At 38.3% G+C, this 23196-nt stretch overlaps 1 protein-coding gene and 2 long non-coding RNA genes across 5 annotated transcripts in view; 2 read left to right on the top strand and 1 right to left on the bottom strand.

The window, feature by feature from the left end:
- The window catches only part of LOC309476065 (uncharacterized protein), a 120525-nt gene extending 105975 nt beyond the window's left edge, over positions 1 to 14550 (top strand). Inside the window, exons 5-6 of one of the 2 annotated variants that reach the window (XM_082139215.1) lie at positions 9894 to 10150; positions 10185 to 14550. In XM_082139215.1, coding sequence (XP_081995341.1) covers positions 9894 to 10150; positions 10185 to 10338 — 411 coding nt within the window. In that variant the 3' untranslated portion in view covers positions 10339 to 14550. The remainder of the gene's footprint in view (positions 1 to 9893; positions 10151 to 10184) is intronic. The other variant, XM_082139217.1, reaches the window with a different exon arrangement.
- LOC309476510 lies at positions 5866 to 7231 on the bottom strand. The gene is made up of 2 exons (XR_014198222.1): positions 7014 to 7231; positions 5866 to 6952 (listed from the first exon to the last, which is right to left on the bottom strand). It is a non-coding gene; the product is annotated as an uncharacterized lncRNA (long non-coding RNA).
- Positions 14551 to 18265: 3715 nt separating the features above from the next.
- Positions 18266 to 22121, top strand: LOC309476338. 2 transcript variants are annotated; one of them, XR_014198018.1, is made up of 9 exons: positions 18266 to 18324; positions 19063 to 19261; positions 19399 to 19448; positions 19891 to 19939; positions 20044 to 20115; positions 20220 to 20301; positions 20391 to 20594; positions 20737 to 20887; positions 21398 to 22121. It is a non-coding gene; the product is annotated as an uncharacterized lncRNA (long non-coding RNA). The 2 variants fall into 2 exon arrangements; XR_014198019.1 differs by lacking the exon at positions 18266 to 18324 and adding an exon at positions 18509 to 18533.
- The last annotated feature ends 1075 nt before the right edge of the window (positions 22122 to 23196 follow it).

The raw sequence follows: 23196 nt of genomic DNA, 5'->3' as shown, positions 1-23196 counted from the left end.
AAAAATTATGTAAAACAGGAATATTATGAAATATTATTGGAACATACATTTTAAAATGCATTCAAAAGGAAAACGTGTAATTTATCAAAGCTGAATTTTCAGCATCATTACTCCAGTCTTCAGTGTCACATGATCCTTCACAAATCATTCTAATATGATGATTTGGTGATCAAGAAACATTTCTGATAATTATCAATGTTGAAAACAGTTTTGCTGCTGCTTATTTTTTTGACATATTTTATTTAGGATTCTTTGATGAATAGAAAATTCAAAAGAACAGCATTTATTTGAATGTTTTCTTGTAGTATACTACACACTTGGTATACTAAATGTCAAATTTGCGATCTAAATAGCTGTTTGAAAAAATAAACATGTATTTTTTTCACTGTTCATAACTGGTTGAGCAGTTAAACTCTAGTATGTGCTCATGACAGCACATAATCCACCGTCAAATCTTTGATTTACAGTAAGTAACGTTATATGTGTGCAGTCATGAAATGTTGCAGGTCGTAAAGTAACGTAAACAAGGTTAACTTGTATAAAAGCAAATTCGGCTCTAGATGCTGCACTGCTAACATTGACTATTACATTACTAACTTAGTCTAACATGATAATTCATACATGCATCACAGTATGTCCGGATTTTGATTCGTAAACAGTTGGACTTTTTACATAATGTTATATTAATATGAAACACAAACAAACAGATCCAACTCTGAAGTTGCAGTTTATTATTGAGTCAACAAAAAATTACAAACAATGCGAAATCTACGTTAATTACAATGTCCTTTTATTCTTTTATTACAGAACTCGGCATAACAGATAGCGTTTTTTTGCCTCCTGTATGCGCGCACATCCGGTATTGTTTGTATACAAGAAACCCGTGTATTAGTAGATACTGAAATCACATTTAGATAATTTTCTATTTCTTTTAAAAAGACCGAGAAGACAGGTTTACAGTTTGAAAATTTGCATTTGTGAATGTAAAATTTGCTTAGGAATATAATTAAATTAAAAACAAAATAGATATTTTCATTTGTGGGGTCTGAGTCAAAAAACCCAAATATAATGTTTCTCATATGTATTGAGAAGCCTGGCCAAATCTTACACTAGATGTAGATGTGGTATTTATTTTGCTCATCAGATCATTATGAAAATTCTGAAACACATATCCAGCCAATCACAGAGAACGTTCACTGCTGACTCCCCTAAACAGGGCTGCGTTCCTCAAAAACATCATAAGCATAAGGCAGTCATAAGAAACAATTTCAAACACTAGATTCTGTGATTAGTTTAGGATTACGATGCTTTCGGGAGCCCAGAACAATCCTTGTCAGATGACAGAGAAGCACTGGGGACTCATGACTTATTTCACAATAAACAAATGGAAAGTGCACATGTTACGTTTCTTATAATTATGCAATTCAATTTTATTTGACTTATTAAAACTTATTCAACTTTATAAGTACACATGGATCATGCTATGTTATGTAGGCTAATTGTTATTAATTATAATTGTAAGTTGCAATCGTTGTACCTAATATCCAACAACAGCCTGTCACTGGCTTTTTACAGTCTATCATTGGCAGTCCCTTTGGAAAATGAACCATCTGGTTTACTACAGTTCAACTATTTACAGTAAAACTGCAGTAACCACAAATTTACCAAGGTTACCACTGCAGTAACCAAATTTTAACCATGATATTTGTAGTAAAACCATGGTAATAATAATGATAATCAATCAAAAAAAAATCAAAAAAACTTGGTTACAACAGTTTTACTAATGTAACACCATGGATATTTTTCATAAGGGATGACGTGTGGTGGCTAGCCATAGCCGTCCTCCCTAAACCATACACGGACACAAAAATAATATTATAAATTATTTAAATAAATATCACATCATATAAATATGGTAGAAAATCATCTGTGTAAAATATATGCGTTCCCCATGTCTGCACATCTCAAGTTCGGCTGTAGGGCGAGCTCCCAGGAGGCGGGACTTTGTAGAAGTTTAGCCGATTGCTGATTCAAGATATAAACGTATTCATGATATGAATTTTGCCAATCATCGTTGTCTATCGACATGGGCGATGAAATAAGCGCCCTTGTCAGATTATATTATAATATAATCTGACAAGGGCGCTTATTTCATCGCCCATGACAATCCACTGCTGAAGTCAGGACTGATCTGTAGATGCAATTTTAACTAAATGACAAAGGCGGACACAGTCAAGTCACTTTTATATATAGGCCTATAGTTCTTTTTACAATTCAGATTGTTTCAAAGCAGCTTTACAGTGATAACAGGAATATAATGCAACAAAGTTTGTTTCTGCTGTAAAGCAGATTTAGAAGAAAATAGCACCATAGTCCAGCTTAAGTAAATGAAAAAGTTCATTTTTCTAGTAATTGTTTTTATTTTTTATTAATTTAGTTCATTTATCTATACAGCCGCTCTGGAGAAACCCGTGATGTCATCGCCAGCTCAGTTCAGTTCTCATTTAAAGGTGTCAATGCAGGCACATCAATATTATTGATGAATATTAAATGTTCCCAACTAAGCAAACCAAAAGCCAAAGTCGACAGCCTTGATGACTTTACCCTGTAAAATCTAAACTCCAATGTCCGTTTGAGAAGAGAACTTAGGCAGAAAAACTAAAGGTAAAAGAGCTGAGCCCAGACCAACATGCAGTTTTTTTCAACACATTGATTTATTTATTTTGGCAACACTTTACAGAATAAAGTCTCATTTTTCAACATTTGATAATGTATTAACTATCATGAATTAATAATTATCAATACCTACATTTGTTACAGAATTTATTATTGTTTCTTAATGTTAGTTAATAAAAATCCAGTTGTTAATTGTTCATGTTACTTCACAGTGCATTAATGTTGAAATAACAGAAATGCTGAAGAAGTATTGTTCATTCTCAGTTCATGTTAACTAAAGTAGTTTACTAATGTTAATTAATAAAACTTAATTGTAGCCTAAAGTGTTAGGCTACTGGTTTCATAGTTGTTCTCTGTCTCATTTGTTTAAATCAGTCATGGAGGTATCCAAAATTTCATTGAAACTGGTAAATTAACTCATCATAGCTGTTTTTATGAATAACCAGAAGTCAAGTTCAAGCAGATGTTTGCCTTAAAGACTTTGCCTTTTCTGCAACTGAAATTGTTTGATATGCCACAGCCCCACTTATACAATTATTCACCAGCCGCCACTGTCTCAAAGCTACACATTTGTACCATAACTGAACCTAAAGGGTACTTGTCGTATGGTACTAATTTGCACAGTTTAGGGGTAGAGAACATGTACCTATGAGGTTACTGCCCCAGTGAGAAGCTAAAGGTAAAATTTTAGCACTTTTTTGACAGTGTAAACAATAACATAATGTAATAATTTACAGTTAAGGCTTATTGAATGTTAAATAAAAAATGTCTTTCAAGTATAATGCTAAGTGGGCATAATAACCCATTTTATTCTTACAAGTAATTTTTAAAGATCAGTTTGCATGTTCAAAGGTATGCAAGTTCTAGTTCATGCTTTTAAATGTGAAAAGTATCAGTATCAGTATCAATATCAATATCTGCGAGACTGGCCCTGTATTTACTTGGTTTCGTATATCTCGCCCCTACAAGACAGACTGAACCTCACAGCGTTTTTCACTTGATATGCATAAAGTTGAGAACTGCCCAACTCAACTTCCATATGAATGAATTGAAAACTAATGCTCACTCTGCTCCGCGCCATCCGAAACTCACCTTTAATGAAGTGACCAGTCGCTTAAGCCATTTGACTATGACACAAAAGCACAACATGAAATGTGAACATTAAAGGTCGGTCTAACAGGTAAACCTACAGAAATTGAATAATCAAACATTGACTTCACTGTATAAATTTAAACTGAATAGAGATTAATCCTTATAAAGCTACAAAAGTGATTCAGTCAAGAGCTGTGAGTGATTTTTACTTTGTTTTTGTTCTCTGGTGCTTTTCGCATGTCGGTCAAAAATGACCTTTTTTTTTTCAATGAAATTAATGTACTATATTTTAGTTCGATAAAGTTTTTTATTTGATATTTTGTATTTCTAGGGGATTTCATGGTACTAAATTATATTTACGCTGTATTTAATCAATTTATTCGCTTTTTGAGCATAGACCTGAAAATTAAATTTTTAAACAGACTTAAGTTTGATCTCTTTTCAGAGATGACAATTATTGCTGAAGCGAATAAGTTTTAAAAAGTGAACTTAAAAAAAGTTACAGAATTGAACGTTTATTGTTATAAAAAATTATAATATTTATATAATATAATATTTTCAAAAACATATTTTACTCTAAAACTGTGAGAAAATCAAAGCCATAAAGCTAAACATGTTGTGTTCAAAATTTGAGCTTGATTTCTCAATAAATGTACCAAAAGTTTTCACTAGATGGAATTCGTCTCCAATTCATTTCCCGAATGAAGCAAGAGACAATTTTTTTTCAGGACTATTTAACCTGTTCGAATCATGTCCATGTTTATTTTTTCACATGGCAAGTGCCAAAGCCTTTACCAAGTTTCGACCATTCCGAATGAAGAAACAAATAAAAAAACAAAACAAATGTACAATATTTTTGGCCAAAAATTACCGAAGAGCACCAGCTGTATGTAATACTATACTATACTAAAGAATAAAAGTACTGTAATATGTTTGCAGATATGTACAGAAAACATGCTGGTCACAGTTTTTTCTTATAATAATGCGACAGCCATTTATTCTTCTTTGAATTGTGCGTTCCGTGTCAGAATGTCTGTTTATGTTTTGGTCTGTTGGATTCTGCCCGTTGCCAATTTACCCAATAGTATTTCGACACCTCGGGTTGCCAGTTGGTGGAAAACACATCATATATTGCAGTCATGGAAACCAGTGAACAAACTGAGTCAGAGATCACAGATCCTGCCCGACCTAAAAAGCCTCACTATCAATAGAGAGCCGCTTCACAGATGTGCCAGTATATTTGTGGTTTTTCTTTTTTGTCTTAGCGCGCTTGAATGTTTTAACAGCACTTGAATGAATTATAGTATCGTCAAATAATGTAACGCTAGCCAAAGGATGCCAAGATAAAACAGATTCTGCATTAACTGCGTTAAATATTTATAATGAGTTAAACTGAACCAATAAATCCCATACTTTAAAGTGTTGACTAATGTAACTTGAATGCAATATGAGAAAAGCTTCTGCCAAATTAAAATGTAATGCCAAATTAAAACTGTTCATTTCTTCTCCAGGTGTTTTCGGTGTTGGATCAGAAGTTGTTTCAGTGATGGAGGGAGATTCAGTCACTTTATACACTGGTGTTCAAATAAACCAACAATATGATATTAAATGGTATTTTAATGACACCCGCATCGCTCAAATCAAAGGAATTCTCAACCAGACCTGTACAGATGTTCAGTGTAATGAAGGCACTGAGAGATTCAGAGACAGACTGAAGCTGGATCATCAGACTGGATCTCTGACCATCATGAACACCAGAACTGAAGACTCTGGAGTTTATGAACTGAAGATCATCATCAGCATCAGTGGAAATATCTTCAATGTTACTGTTCATGGTGAGTTAGTGAATGTTTGAATGCAGTTTATATATGTTAACTATATTGTTTTTTTTATTATGAATTTATGAATATATATATTTTCCCCCCAATGATATACAGTTATTTTATTCTCAGTTATAATACTTACAGTATTCAGATCTCGTACAGTTTTTCCATTGACAAGTTGTTAGTTTTAACAGTTAATTGAAGCTGCAGTTGAGCTCAGAGGGACATATCAACGTTTAATCACACCATCTCTGATCAGCTTCTGTTATTAAAATACAGGCATGAAAACTCCTCACCTTTCGGCGAAATTCGCCGTTTTAAAACCAAAATGGGTCACCTACGTGATTTGTGCAGATCCGATGAGAAAATATTTATGGGGTGGGAGGGGGGTCGTGGTCGTGGTCGTGGCCAGCATTTACCGTATATCTCTATAGTTACCATAAACTTAGCAGCTTTAAAAAAAACAATCATCATTCCTAATGCCGAAACCTGACAGCCAATCCGAGTCAGAGTAGGGCAGAATTGTTTTCAAAGTCTTGAACACCGCGAGTCTGATGACACACTGCCGAACAAAGAACCGCACGTCGAAAAGCAAGCCTGAGGTAAGTTAGCTTGCAATGTTAACTGTCCTGTCAGATACAGACAGCGATGTTGCCAATGTCATTATTTTTTATTTTGACATAGAAGAGGGCGGGATAATATCGCGAGCGGGCGCGGGCGCCGTGAGCGCTGAGCGAGCAGGAATGAGAAACGTTAACGTTAGTGAGTTGTCGAAAAAGATGGACAATGCAAAAAAGCTGTCAGGGGCTAAACATAGAAAAAGAAAGAGAGGAAAGGAGATGGCATGTCAAATGATGCAACAGCAGCTAAATAAGTGGATGGTGAAAGGCTACAGGTAGGATTTTGTTTTGTGTGACGTCCAGGCATAGGCTTTTTGGGACGATACATCTCATACTTTTTTGTTTCGTTTTTTGTCTTAACGGACCATAAAACTCGTACATCGGCGGCACATTCGTTTTGTTTTGCTTAATTGGCGGCGCTGGGTTAGTGCGTAATTAGTGTGTAATGCATTGGTCAATAAAAAGTCAGCGTTAGTTTTTTTTTTTTTTCTGACACCCCATGAAACACGTAGATCAGCGGCCCATTTGGTTCTTTTCTTGATTGACACTGGGCTAGCCCAATCACACCTTTAATGTGAAGTATAGAAATATACTCTTTCAAGTATAGAAATTAGTACAAAACTAATTATGAAAGTTTCCTTTATTTTTCAGTGCATTTGTTTTACAATATATGGCTATTACTATCATGGGATTAATATTGTAACTATTATTATGTAGTAGTAATGTAGACAGACACTGTAACTAAAATATTTTTTCTTTGTTTAATTTGCACCAGATGGATGAATTTAACATTAAAAAGCACTATATATATAAGTTGATTGGATTGGATTTTTTTGCTGCCGCATCCTTCTCACCTTTTTTACCCCTGACCTGTTTTCATGCCTGAAAATATGTAAAATGGGTTTGAGTACAAAAATTGTTTCTTTTCAAATCGAAAGTTAAGAAAGGGTTTATGCAATTTCATTCGTTCTCTCATGTTGTGGCATTTGTTGTTTTCGTCTAGAACTTTATAATCTGTTGGTTTGTGTTTCAGGAGTTTCTGCTGCTAAACGAGATGAAGTGAAGAGAAAGTCAGTGAAGGAGGGAGAATCTGTTACTTTAGATTCTGGTGTAATAAAAAACCCACATGATGTGATGACGTGGTATTTTAAAGACACTCTCATCGCTGAAATCACTGGAGATCAGAGTAAGATCTGTACAGATGTTCAGTGTAAAGAGAGATTCAGAGACAGACTGAAGCTGGATCATCAGACTGGATCTCTGACCATCACAAACACCAGAAACACAGACTCTGGAGAATATAAACTACAGATCATCATCAACAACAGCAGCTTCAGCATCACTAGAGTGAAGAGATTCAGTGTTTCTGTCATTGGTGAGTGTATAATTCTGCCATTAAATGCATTTTCTTTTGAGGACAAAAAAAAGTTCAATATTTTTAAATCAACCAAATAACTTTTGGGTATGGACTCTTTAATAAAAGCAAACTTTGACTCAATGACACTTTGACTAATGTTATTAACTTGAAAAAATGCAGTTTTCCTGTGAATATTGTTTTCTGTTGAGTGTCTTAGTGATTGTGGCGAGCACGACGAGGTCGAGGGCCGTGGGAGGACGGCGCGAGGCCGGTGGCGCGATTGATAATGAGCGACACGTGCGCGACGCACCGGTCTCGCATCTCTCACGGAGGAGCGGAAGCATAAAGGAGGAGCGACGACAGTGAAGAGCGAGAGAGGACAGGCCTGAATTTGATTTGATGTGTTTCTGTTTTGTGTTGCCAGCAGTCGTCCGTGAGGGGCTGCTGGCTTTTATTTTCATTTTTGTATTTGTTTATTTATTTATTAAAATGTTGAATGTTCGCCGGTTCCCGCCTCCTTCTTCCCGTAACATCTGAACTCCGTTACATTGGTGCCGAAACCCGGGAAGAAGGAGTGACACGCTGTCGGAGAGCCCTCGCTGCTGGGGGGGATCGCGGTGCTGAGGAGGTCGGGCAGCACGAGGGAGCGACGGCCGCCGATTGCTGCCCGAGGCGATGGTGCTGGAGCGATGGAAGATCTGGTGGGACGGAGAGCTCGACACCGTGCTGCTGGATCGAGGAGGGGTGGCTGCCGTCCAAGAGGGAGTGGAGGAGTCGCTCCCGTTCGCCGTGGGCCGGAGCCTGTTGCCGTCGGCCATGATGGGGGCGGAGCAGGGAACGGGAAACTCGCTGCCGGCTGCCCTCGACAGGAGGAGTCACCGCCGGCCGCCAGGAGGCGGAAGAGCGTCGAGCCGTTCCCCAACGAATGTCCAGTACCATCGCATGGCACCGCGAGTGACTCTCAGCCGGTTGAGGACCGAGCGGCAGTGTGTCCGGGAACCGGATCAAGAATTTTTATTTTTTTTTTCTCTCCCCTCTCTCGTCTCTGTCGCTCCTCGTGCTTCCGTTTCCTTTCTCTCGTACCTCGTCTATCCATACCCCCAGCCCAGGTACAGCAGCCGCCGTTATCGGTCCCCCCCGGGGAGGGGGGGGAGTAGGCGCAGTCGCGTGGGTGCCCCCCGGCCTGCGAGGGGTGATGGGGGTATGTGGCGAGCACGACGAGGTCGAGGGCCGTGGGAGGACGGCGCGAGGCCGGTGGCGCGATTGATAATGAGCGACACATGCGCGACGCACCGGTCTCGCATCTCTCACGGAGGAGCGGAAGCATAAAGGAGGAGCGACGACAGTGAAGAGCGAGAGAGGACAGGCCTGATTTTTAGTTCATGTTTTGTTTCTGTTTGTGCTGCCAGCAGTCGTCCGTGAGGGGCTGCTGGCTTTTACTTTCATTTTTGTATTTGTTTATTTATTTATTAAAATGTTGAATGTTCGCCGGTTCCCGCCTCCTTCTTCCCGTAACATCTGAACCCCGTTACAGTGATTTTAACTGTCGGTGCCATTTATAAGTTAAATCAATATCATACAACTGATGACCAGAAAGGTGTATGCATAAGGTAGAAAGGTGTAAATATGAGTAAAAAATATTGTTAAACACTGGGTGTATTATCAGTCGAGCTGTTAACATTGTCTGTCTGTCTTCATCTGTTCCAGGTTCAGGTCTGTCTCCAGGAGCTGTAGCAGGAATAGTTGTTGGTGTTCTGCTGGTGTGTGCTACTGCTGCTACTGCTGTAACTGCTGGTGTGTGCTACTGCTGTAACTGCTGAAGTGATTTACTATCGCCGCAGGACCCATGCACCAGTACCACAGCATGTAATTATTACAAATAGCTGAGTTAACAAGGAATATTAATTTAATTCTACTGTATATACAAACATAAATGTAAACTGAATGAATAGTAATTTTTTGTCCTTTATTTTTAACACTACGGTTCACCAGTGAGGCAGTCAAAACTATCAAAAACACAAATAACGCCAAAATTAAATGAATAACAATTCATATTAAAACATAAAGTGCAACTTTTGTCAGATAGCAAGTCTTGTAAGAAAACGGCAATACAACAGTTTAAGCAGTTTTGATGTGATATTGAAATCATAATACGTAATTTTGTAATACTGAAGTGCAGGAGATGACAGTTTGATGCAGTTTACAGACAGTTTTTAATATTAAGGAACTGAAAACACAAATCTGTTGTAGTTTTTGTGTTTGTGTATCTGAAACATCAATCCTCCTCATTACTTTAACCTTCTGTGAATCTGTGTTTTCTTACAGGAGGATGATGCTGATAACCCACCACATGAGCTGAATGTCATTCAGGGGGGTGATGCTGATAACCCACCACATGATCCCAATGTCATTCAGGAGGGTGATGTTGATAACCCACCACATGATCCCAATGTCATTCAGGGGGGTGATGCTGATAACCCACCACATGATCCCAATGTCATTCAGGGGGGTGATGCTGATAACCCACCACATGATCCCAATGTCATTCAGGAGGGTGATGCTGATAACCCACTACATGATCCTAATGTCATTCAGGAGGCCGGGGCCACATGATCCCAATGACATTCAGGGGGGTGATGCTGATAACCCACTACATGACCCCAATGTCATTCAGGAGGGTGATGCTGATAACCCACCACATGATCCCAATGTCATTCAGGGGGGTGATGTTGATAACTGTAACAACAATGGCATCTGCTTTTCGCATTAAGTGGATCATGTGATGGCAAAACACATCGTCTTTGTCCTTGCTGGTTAATAATTGCCCCACGAGGACCAATTTACCAGCACCCATGTGACTCGTATCCCCCAACTTTACAGCCTCATGACATTCCACACACACACACACACACACACACACACACACACACACACACACACACACACACACACACACACACACACACACACACACACGAAAGCCACTAAAGTGCAACGTCATGTAGAAATATGGCTCTTGAATGTATACCTTCTGATATGTATGTGTGTGATTAGCTTTGCCTTATAATAGAGGTGTGTTTTGCTAGAGTAAAACCTTTAATTCTGAAGATTCATTGAAAGAATATTCACTCCATAGTGTCTGGCAACCCGAACTCAGACCATAAAACTTTACGAACCAAGCCTCAAAGGCATTCCAGAACACACACACACACACACACACACACACACACACACACACACACACACACACACACACACACACACTCTGGAACTTTGGAAACAGATATGCTTCCACATAACAAGCCACTAAATGTTTGATACATATTCCTGTGTTTCGCAAGTGTTGTCACTGGCCATAATGGAAACACTGACAATTTTAGTGTGTTTAATCCAAAGTTATTTGTGTGTAATGTTGCATATGAACGTATCTCTGTGTTGCTATCTTTGTCACTATTCGTTTTTGGTGTTGTTTTAATCCCCGTCGCAAGACGAAGGAGATTTTTGATAAGGGACTGTGATAAACGTTATTGTTCCATGCGTTTTTAATTCCCCGAGCATAATACCATATTTTGCCCCCTCGTGATTCCACACGTGGGGTCGGGCTGCATTAACACACAGAATTCTTCCCGCCTCAGATAAAAAGACAATCTGATTCGCTGAGCCTCGGGAAGGGGGCGTAAACAGATGTCTGATAAAACGGCAGAAGCCCCCTCATATCGCTCTCTTCCTCTTCCGATCGCTCTCTTCTCCCTCAACTCTGATCCTGCTCCGGTCTCTCCCATCCCGGACCTCCTCCGTTCTCCACGTGCAGCGCCGTTCCAGCTGGACGGCCTTGGCCCTGTGGGACGCATGCCTCGCGTCATGTAGAAGCTGCCGTGCCTTTGCAACTAAGCTCCTCCGTGCCTTTCCCCTCGGGAAATGATCTGAACTTTCTCGGTAACGTTACATTCAGTGAACCTTTTCAAACTTCCCGCGGCATCGGGAAGACGCAGCAACGCCTCAGCACCAGCCGGACACGCGCACGCGCGCGTCCCCTTTTCAGCATCACACTGAAAGAGTACCACATCTCGCAAGTATCTTTCTCTCTAACAGCTGATTCCTGGTGTTTAGCTTGTAGGTCTGTGAATTAAGTTACCCTCTATCTCTTAACTCTTTATTTCTTTCTTTCTTTCTTGTCATTCATTCCGATCACGTCATGTTTGTTTAAATGTTTGTTTGTTTTATTGTTTGCATTTTACGTACGTTTATATTTGTAGCTTATAATCTCTAGCGTGTGCCATTTTATTAATAAACCCATTTATACTTTTAACTGTCTCTGTGTTTGAAAACCCACCTTATAAGTCAATGAAGCTAAAAAGATCTAAAGCTACAAGCTCGTTATTATAGAATACATTGAGTAATTCTTAATTCATAAACTCAGGAAGGGATACTCGCGGCCAGAGCATCCTTCCGGGAGTTTGTAAATACCCCTTCTTAACTGTGATGATCTTACATTTATTCGCGGGACGAATCGAACGGTGATTAGACCAGTTACAGAACAAGGCATTTCCTATAATTAATAAAATAAATGTACATGCGACTTATGAATTATGACCATGAGTTATAATTATGAATATTGCCAAAATTCCCTATATTCTTGAACTAATTCACATTTACCCCGAGTCAATATTCCACTACATGATCTCAATGACATTCAGAGGGGTGATGCTGATAACCCACCACATGATCCCAATGTCATTCAGGAGGGTGATGCTGATAACCCACCACCTGATCCCAATGACATTCAGGAGGCCGGGGCCACATGATCCCAGTGACATTCCTTTGGAGGACATGGGAAATCCTTAAATCAGACTCAGGCCGAGGCTCCCAATAAAACAATGTAACATCATTAATACATTGAAATGGACACTGAAGAGAATTTGGAAATGATGGAGAGAAGATCAGCTGAAACTCTAATTGTCACGATTCCAAGATTTCAGAGGTCGGTACAAATACCAGTGAAATGTCTGAATTTTGACCTTAAACACTATAAGATTGTAGGGATGAGCGAATATGAGTAGAACTCTTTACTGCCCTACAACTTCAGAAATCCTTTTAAAGGAGTACATGTGAATTAAACGTGCCACAATGACCTTCATCACAATTTACTAATGCCTATCTAGTGCAAGGGATATCCTGATTGAGGAGTATTGGGACACTCCAGGCACAGGATGGTTCTGTCGGGAGAGACGGAGTTATTTGCACCTCAATGACACGTCTGTACCATTTGCTTCACAGGACATACAGTACTGTGCTTTCAACTACATACTGTTTATCTGCTAGTGTATTCCAATATGTAACTATGCCATGTTTGGTCTCATCTGACAGCTTATAAACTGAACTGAATGGTGATGAATTTAATAGAGGTCTGAAAGTACTATTGCTTAAACATGCATTGAGGAGAATGTTAATGTTCTTCTGCCCCTGTTGATCACCACACATTTGCCATACCTAGACAGCAACATAGTGTCTGCCCAGATCCGTTGCTGTCCGTGTATCTTTTGGTTTCCTGTCGGTCGGTTTTGGTGTTGTTATTTCACTCATGTTTAACAATGCTTTACTCAGGGTATAAGAAGTAAAGGTAACTTGATCTGGGAGAAAGGCTTTAACCCAGTCACTCCCGCACACATAACCTCACACTGTGAGAAAGGCTTTTACGGCCTCTTCTGCACAACAGTGCATTATTTGTTACAACTAAGTTTTCTATACAGTAAGTTGTTTCATTCTTCTGTCTGCATTTAAACATGTAGCCTAACTTAAACAACTTTACCTGCTTTAAAGGCTTTAAGAATCTTTCCTTTTACACTGATAATGTTGAAAGCTAAAGTGATTGTAACTTTTGTTAGTGTTCAAGTTAAATCATGTTTTCCTATTAGAAAGACTTTTACCTTTAAAGAATAAAGGTAATTTATTCTCATTCTTCATTTAGGGGTAAAACGAAGTGAATACGTGAGTGATATACTGTAATTGAACATCTGACGCCGCTCACACTGCTGAGAGCAAGGGTTAGATGAATATGTAAATATGTGCTGTGCGCTTTCCTCTCAATAACAAAATAAACAACAAAATTGAGAAAACAGCAAGCATTTTAATAAAGCATAAGAAAAACATCTAATCATAGCAACATGGATATGTTACAAGCTCTGCCATTCTACACTCCACTAAAGTCTCGTCACATTTATTTATATATCACTTTATACAATAGACTGCTTAAAATCAAGCAGCTTTACCGTATTAACATGAAAAACAGTGTCAGTGTCTTGTTTCATCGGAAATACAACTTAATTTTCCATGGCAGTATTCCAGTGCGCTCATGTTTTCACTCGCAGACGTCTGACCTCGACAGACTGAACAGGAGATATGAACCAGAATTTTTTTTTATGTAAAAGGCGGAGCCTCAGCGCACACCTATTACATAATCGCCACTGACCAATGGGAGTACAAAGGTGTTTACCAGCCGGAAGTTCGCTTTGGCAAGCTGTTTCAAACTCCCAAAATGAACTTCGTTTTTTAAGCCTGATTTTGTTCGAATTGACATCACATCAGTTCGTTCTTCAATTTCACTTGAAGTAGGCCTATATCAAGGCCTCAAATAAGCGTTAGGTGTAGATTAGGCAATCAGCACTGTGATTGACGTGACCAATTAAATCTTTAGAATCGGCTGCGGGCAGAGTTTCCTTTTGTTTTTTGGGGGATACAAAAAATCTTGCCTTTACAGACTACTGTACAGCACTGTGCAACGCATTCAATATTCAATTTAAAAAGAAGTGACAAAGGTAAGCTCAAAGTGAGGGTGGGTTCAATATTCAATAAAGTTAGTAAATTTCCATGTGATGTTAAGCTAAAAACCTAAATTTTGTTTCTGGATGCTGTACTATTTGTGAACCACTACATTACAGTACTAATACAGAGCAACAAAATATCAGACATCACAAAAAAACTTGTGATCAATCACATCTGAAAACAGATGTGATCAATCAATGTCATAGAAAGATCAAACGCAAAACAGAGATTCTGTGAGAAACCAAAGGTTGTGAGTCAGGGCCCGTATGAGCTCTAACATCAGATCCAGTAGATCCAGTTTTTGATCATCAATGTTTAGGGATATTTTCTTACACATCCTCTTTCTTTGATTTCTGCAAGGAAACAAAAACACAATCAGGAACTGCTGATACAAAGTGAACATTAATTGCAGACCAACCTTTAAAACAAGACCTTATTAAAGTGTCTGTAAAATAATTAATTTGCTAATAATAGCAAGGATAAAGAGCAGGAGTGCAAAACCCAATTCCTAGTGGGCCACAGCCTTGAAGAGTTTAGTTCCAGCCCTACTCCAACACACATATAGGCTGTGTCTCAATCAGGCCCAGCTCCACAGGGGGGCAAGAGTTGGCATGGCCCACCCAATCAGGAGTTTGACCCACCTTGGCCCCACACCAAACAAGGACTGATTGTAAAATTGGTGTGATGTTCAATTCAGCTCCAGATTTTGAGTGAGATTGGGTTTTCGACTGCTTGATATCAAAATTCCACTTGTTATTTAGAAAGCAGTATTAAAACGAGACCACAGTCTTCATAAACATTCAAACGACTTTAAACAATTGACGTGCAAGAAGACTCGAAAGAAACTCAATTTGGTAACCGCGTGCTGTTTTCACTGCACATACTCACAAGTCTGAACTGAGATCTTTGTGTCTTATCGCGCTTAAACGAATGAGTACACACAAAATTACGTCAAAATGCCCAATTTGGCTTGTGTCCGAGTAAACAATCTTAACTGATGTAAAATAAAAGGTCTTAATGAACGTAAACAGTTGAGAGAATATCTGAAATGTGTCAGATCAGTGCATTTGTTCTTAAAGTGACAGTATACACCTGCTGCTGACCTTGACTGAATAACTTCTTTAGCTTTAATAAGGATTAATATATTTAATGCATATAGTATTTTGTACCTATACTGTTACTACATACCTGATCTGACCTTATTTGTTCTGTTGTATTTATTTGTGCTATTTTGTGTATGTATTTATTTATTTATTAAATTATTGGGGCAAGTGAAAATTTTGGAAGGGCAAGTAGGCCTCACCATAAACTCCTTAGCGTTGAGCTCTGTGTTTATATAGAGTCCCTTAAAGGGGTGGTTGAATTATGATTTCACTTTTCTAACTTTAGTAAGTGTGTTATGTTGCTGTTTGAGCATAAACAACATCTGCAAAGTTACAACGCTCAAAGTTCAAAGCAAAGGGAGATATTTGCTTTTAAAGAAATAGCTTTTTTAAGGACTAGTTAGTGACATCACCAACCCTAGAATTGACATAAACCCCACCCCTGGAACTCGATTTATAGATTATCAAGATAGAAAATGCTAATTAATGACTAGAAGATAATTACACATAAGCTACATAAATTCATCAACTAACAATTCAGAAATGTCCTGTTGCTTCTACTGTTGTCAGTTCTTCTTGAGTCTCTCCATCATTGTCTGACTCCAGTTTGAACATAAAAGGCTAAAAGTTTTTGAAATTGTCAGTGCATGTCTGTGTGAGCATAGACATCATATAGATAGACGCCCTATCGACCGCTACTGCCTACTGGCGCGGGCGAGCCGTGGGGCCGCCATCTTAGACCGGTCACCCGCTCCATTCAGTGTAATCTGTATGGCAGGTGCAATGAGCTGTCAGCGCATTTAATTAATCATACCTCACTGAATACCGAACTGATTTTCACGTGGGTTTTTTTGCTGCAAAGGTCATTCATGTAGCTATTATACAGGACACATGGTTCGGCGTATTTTAATATTCATAGTAGGCTTAACAGTAATATGCAATCCTGTATCACATGAAATACGTTCTGAGGAAACTATTTTGCAAATCACAATTACGTTACATGCCAACATATAAGCAGCTTGCTATTATGTTGGTCCTTAAAGGGTTAGTTCACCCAAAAATGAAAATCCTGTCAGTAATTACTCACCCTCATGTTGTTCCAACCGCGTAAGACGTTCGTTCATCTTCGGAACACAAATTAAGATATTTTTGATGAAATCTGAGAGCTGATCACTTCTCCATAGGCTGCTAGGTGGCCCAAACTTGCTGGCCCAGAAAAGTTATTAAAGAGATCGTTAATATAGTCCAAGTGACTACAGTGGTTCAATCTTAAGTATATCAAGCGACGAGAATACTTTTTGTGCGCAAAAACAAAAATAACGACTTTATTCCAGTATTAATTTCCTTCTCTCTGTATTTTTTAATGTTATTATTTAGGTCTTATTGCCAGGGAAGCTGGATTGCTTTGCTGTTTATTGATATTTTTAAAATTATATTTTATCAGTAGAAAATCGCGCTGAAGAAGTCTCGTTCCGAACACATCGCGATATTTGGCATCAGTTCACGTGTGTCAGATGTTGGTAAGTAGTAAATACCTAAATACGCTGTCCGAATAATGTGTGATATAATGTCTTTTCTGTTTGTCGATATTAATCTGCCATTATATCTGCCATCTCCACGGAGACTTTGCGTTTCATTGCTTTCTAATTCAAAATAGGGTGATTAAACACTGCCTGTCACGTGACGTGCTATAGGCCTAGATGTTCATATCAGATTAAAAATAGTACAATTAGTTCCAAAGTTTTGTTTGTAGTAGAAGCACAGTAAAAACAACACTTACCATGCTTTTACCAAGGTAACATTAGTTTTACTGTGATATGTGTAGTAAAAAGACAGTAATCACAAAACTTACCATGCTTTTACCACACTATTGGTAGTTTTAATGTGATACCTATTGTAAATGCACAGTAACCACAACACTTTTACCACAGTAACCTTAGTTTTACTGTAATTGGTGTAGCAAAGGACAGTAATCACAAAACTGACCATGCTTTTACCTCAGTATTGATAGTTTTAAAGTGATATTTGTTGTAAATGCATATTAACCACAACACTTGCAATGCTTTTAATGCTTTATAATGTAACATCCAATATTTGTAAGGTAAATCAGTATACATAAAAATTGTTTCAGGAATTTGCATCGCTGATGTCCAGCAATCTACATTTGCCAGAAAGTCCACGACTTATTTCCTGGTATGTAAACATAAAAGGGGTAGATGAAACCTAAAATGAAAAGCCATCATTTACTCACCCCACTGCAAAATATGTTTTTCTTAATTAGTGTTTTTATTTTGTTTCCAGTCCAGATATCTACAATTCTTACATGAAGAAGCATTTAATAGACACGTAAAAATTGTCTTGTTTTCTGAAAGAATAAGTCAAAATCACCAATGCTTGAAATCAGTGAACAGTGAAAGACATCTGCAACTTGGCCAAAATCTTGGGTTTGCTTTATATTTTTTTTATTAATTTGCAACCATGGTAATGTCTATGAGAAACATGAAAATCCCTGTTTTGACCTGAAGGATAAAGTGAAATATTTATAAATATTTTGTCTCTCTAGCTGTCACTCCAGGAAATTGTGGTTATGTCTTTCATTGTTTTACAAGCTCAATTTTTAATTTATTTTACCTTTTACATGTATAAGGGATTACTTTGCAGTTTGCAATTGCGAGTTTTGCGACCTGTACAAATTTTTAAGAAAGTGTTAAAGCACAAACAGAGAAGTACCTCCACCGGTCGAGAGGGGCAGCACCTAAAAAACTGAAGCAGATTTACTCGTCTCGTCACACGTATCAGTATTTGGAGAGAGGAAATATACGATCTTTTAAGTAAGTAAATTTTTCCTTTTTGTTTAACGCAATATTACTATGTTTATTTTTGACATTGTTTTTAGTTCTTCTTCTTAAAATCTGTTCTTGCCTAACTAGTCAAGCTAAAGTAAGTTAGCCTTGTTTGCAAAGTTTCCGCCATGCTTCCGCCATTGCTAGGCTAACGTTACTTAGTTTCTTCCTGGCGTTGAGTTTTTTTCTTCTTCTAAGTATGTTTAACTGTTATGTATGTTTATACAAGTGTGAGTACATGTGGTTTAAGATAGTATTGGTCAGTCGAATTAACTAACGTTACAGTTCCTGAACTACGGTGGGAATGGTAACGTTAGCAAAATCTTCACGACAAGAAAGACTGATCAGTATAACTTGTGTTGTTTTCTAACTAAACATGATTATGCTGCTAGTCTATATTACAGTGTTCGCTACCACATGCTGTTTCACCTTTTTTACACACTGAGTTCAAGCATGTTCTAACGTTACATGTTAAATGTATCTAGCTACAGTAGGTAGCCAAACTTTACATCTAGAAAGACTAGTTTAACTTTTGGTGTTTTCTTACAAAAATAACGATGTATATAGGTTGTTTATATGATTTTGTTTGTCTGAACATGGTTTTCTGTTGATCCACTTGTGAAAATTACTGCTTTTTCGAAGGTGTGAGCATTTTAATGTTGTTGATTTTGCCTGAATTTTTTTTATCAAAAAGTATACTTTATGCTAATGTGTCTTCTATTTTAGATGCTTCACATTGTTCAGTTTATCAACAAGGAGGATCTGCCATTTGCAGTGGTTCCGCAAGAGTGGCTCAGCGAAGGGCATGTGCCATTGGCCCCCATTTAACCTCCGCAAAAAAGACAAAGGAACAATTTAGCCATCCGCTGCACACCTCCACACAGCACCTGGGAGAAACATCATTTTAAGTCCATGAAGGGAGCAGGTAAATGGGTCTGACTTGTACATTTGATTTTCCTTTATTTCATCTGTGTAATTTATTTGTCTGTTTATTGTGGATAGCGGAATGTTTCATTCATTATTATTATTATTATCATCGAATTTCTGTTTCCTCTTTCTTAGAACCAGGTTTCTCCCCAGTAATCCAGAATCTGCCAAGAGTTTGAGTACAAGTAAGTGATGTTATTTGTGAAGTTTTTTTGTCTTGGAAACTATTGCTTCTATTTAAAGTTGGCATGAACTGGAAGTTACAAACGACTTTTCTCCAGTGTTGTGACGTATTTCCAAGTGAAAGGGAATATTGAATAGAGGAGCAGGGTTTTACTCTAGCGCTCCTCCTCTCCATCTCTGCTCATAGCAGACTAATGGTTTGAGGGGAGTTGCCACGCCCTCACGCCATTGCACATGACCGGAAGAGAAGTCGTTTCGAGGGGGGAGGGAAGGGTAACGTATTTGATTAAATATTATAAGGGTACATGAATAAAAAATGAAGTGCACAGATGAATCATTTACATAAACCCTACAATATTACATATAAAAATACAAATTGTAAAATTTGATTTCATGCTGACTTTAAGATGATGAATCCTTTAATCATAATCTGTTTTTCACTAGGACACTTGATGGGATTCGCTGCAGCAGTTTCTGGATGAAAGGTGTTGAGGTGTGTTGTACATTCCATTAGCTTTGCACAGTTCAATTATTGTTTCATTACTGAATATGCAATACTCTGCATTGAAATTAAAGCTGTTATGTTTGCTCCCCCAGCTCATCAAGTACTAAGCTTTACACCCCCGGCAGCAAATTTACCCTGGCAGCATATGGGTGAAAACTCTGGAGGTATGTAATACGTTGCGCTTAACTAAGTGTTACATTTAAGTCCAATTCATTAAATGTATGCAATAACTTCAAACATATTTTTACATGTCAATGATTATCAATAGGAGGGAGAAAGTCATTGCTCTATTGTTGGCCCTTGTACTCCAATGGCATCTCGTGTCAAGCATGAAGTTTTCAGCTGTGAAGGTATATTCTAGCCCTATGTCTTAATGTCCAGTGTTTTAACAGTATTGCAAATAGTGCCTTTAGTTGTTTGTTTTATTTTTAAAATGTAGAACCAAGCCCTGAGGGAAAGCAATGCACGAGCAGGTGAGAACTTGCACTGTTTCTTAAATTGTACTTTTTTGTGTGTGATGTAAGTCCAAAATGACCATATGCCTTTCATTTTGTAGCTTTGGGTGACAGCGGCTTACTTCAAGAGCAGGTGAAGCAAGTTCAACAAACAATGTTGAAGACGTTTGCTTGCACTGGGCAATCAGGTACAACTTGCAAACAGCACCTGTGGTTGTTGGTTTAATTCCCACTGGGGCTACCTGTACATGTTGTAGACCTAGATATAAATGTCATAGTTTAGTAGTTGAGGGACCAGGACTGACTATTTTATTCTGGGAAACCCTGTAGGTGCAGATCAGACCCTTATGCTGTGACGTCTTGCAGAGTTTGGCGATGTTGGAGTTATCCCTGTCAGGGGATCTGACCCCTACACACCCAGGAAGATTTGCCGTGTCTTGACAACAGTTTGAAGCAGGATAAAAAGCTCCAGGAACAATTTGTAAGTTTGCTGATTATAACGCCATAGAGTAATCTAAAAAGTAAAATTTAAGATTGTATGCTGCATATATTACAGTCTGAATCCTTAGCCTTTCACATTTTTTATTTATTTATGAGAAGCTTCAGAGAAATGTAATTTGTAACACTTTTTTGGATTTTCAGCTTTGGTGTAGGGGATAAAGCATGTTTTAGAGACATGTTCCTTTAGACCATTGGTTCTCAATTCCAGTCCTCGTGACCCACTGCTCTGCACTTTTTGTATGTCTCTCTTATCTGACACACTCAGTTCAGTTCATGGAGTCTCTCCTAATGAGCTGATGATCTGGTTCAGGTCTGTTAAATAAGGGAGACATACAAAATGTGCAGAGCAGTGGGTCACGAGGACTGGAATTGAGAACCACTGCTTTAGACCATTGTTCAAAGTAAGTTGGATATTTTTATTATATTTAAGTAGATGTGTATGGCCTCATGCAATTCAAATGAAATGACAGATCTGTATTTTCTAAATTAGCCATCCGGAAGAACCTGGCAACCCAGGATGCCACTGATGAAGCGGTCTAGGTTAATGTTTCGCGTTACCTGAAAGGAGCATCTGACCGTGAAGGCAGAAAAAGGCACCGCACAGCTGAGAGGGACCCACAGCCGACCACTTAGGCTGACTACTGACACCCCAGAATCACTGACAACTGGAATCCTTTCTTTATCTTGCAGTCAGTAACATCAAGACCCCTAAAGAAGTCAGAAGTGTCACACTATACTCACTAACTGTGGAAATTACTTTCTTTTTTTTCTTTTTTCAAATAATGCTTGTAAGTCCTTGTGCCACAGGTCAGCATTGCAGCTATAATGGTCTATTCTACTCCAGAGCTTTACTATAAATTACTACCACTTAACCTATTGTTAGAAATGGCTTGTAAATGTGATGTCATACTTTGATTTATTTGGTATCCTGCACATTATTTCGTATCAAGTATTCTCTTTACTTGTCATAATGTTTACAGGTAATTTTTTTCACCCTAGAGCTGTCCTCTTTATATGAACAATTATTGTAAGAGTTGTAATTTGCTTGTAAGGCTGTTTTTTTTTTGTTTTTTTTACCAAAATTTAATAAGAAACCTGCATGTTAGTATATTGATTTATTTATTTATTTTTCTGTTATGTTTCAGTGATCTGACACATCTTGTTTAAATGACAGTTAATGTACTTTGAAATGTGGAATAAAAATGCCAAATGGATATTTGTCTGGTTTGAGCAATCATTATTCTTGATAAACTGCATGCTATAAATATTAAATATTATATATAGCCAGAATAAGCGGCGGCAGATCGCTCGAAAATAGCGCTTGCCTCCGGCGGGCCGCGGAAGGGCCGCCTTCAATATAAAGGCGGCGGGACGGCGGTTGGCCCGCGGGCCGGCCGCGGAACGAAGGCGGTAGGAAGGCGGCTGCCGCTTTTAAAAAGCGGCTGCCGCCGGCGGTGCGCCGTCCAACGTGTTTGCGATGTCGCCGTTCTGCCGCTTCTACTGCCGACGGTGGGCCGCCGACTCATTGCTATCTGGGATATGTTCTTTATGTCCACCTACCTCTGAGAAGTGTCCAAAATGGGTGAAAATAATTTCTTGACAGTTGAATTCTTCCGTCTTGTTTAAAATCGCCGTTCAGGAGGAAAATGCAGCCTGACTAGCAAAAATGTAAAACAAATGTTCAGCCGAAAACCCTAATGACATGATTGGCTAAAAATAATCAAGGATTCCCACAGTGAGCCAATGAAAACAACGCATTTGAGGAGACCCGCTCAGAGTGATGAGGGAAAATCCAGCACAGAGATTTGGGACAAAATGGCGGGCGCTATTTATTGAAATGTCCACATACCTACATTTTGAAACCATGTCTGGAAGCTGAAAACTTTATTTTTCAATTTTTTGTCAACTTTTTTTTTAACTTTATTTTATTATAGTAAAATTGTAGTAAACACGTTTTTAGCTGATTTTTTTACCATTGTAATAGCCACAGTTTTACTAAAAATAGGCCTACTGTGTTTCTTTTGTTTATTTCGTAATAGTTAACATGACTAACTTTATTAAGACCGTTAAGTAATCGAAATACTGTCTGTAACTTAACATACTTGTTGATGATACAGGAAAGCCTAGAACAGGAAGACTAGAATATGAATACAACATGATGAACCCCTAGGTGTATCTAGGTCTAGGTCACAGTAAATCATATTCATTTAATGTTACTTTCTATAAATGTAACTTAGCTAAAATCACATGGCAGCTCAAAATATTACTGCTGGCCTTTCCAGCTCAGCT

This window comes from Leuciscus leuciscus, assembly GCF_965113295.1.
Source record: "Leuciscus leuciscus genome assembly, chromosome: 15".
NCBI lineage: Eukaryota > Metazoa > Chordata > Actinopteri > Cypriniformes > Leuciscidae > Leuciscus > Leuciscus leuciscus.
Note: the sequence above shows the minus strand (reverse complement) of the source record. Positions and strands in the feature narration are given on the sequence as shown.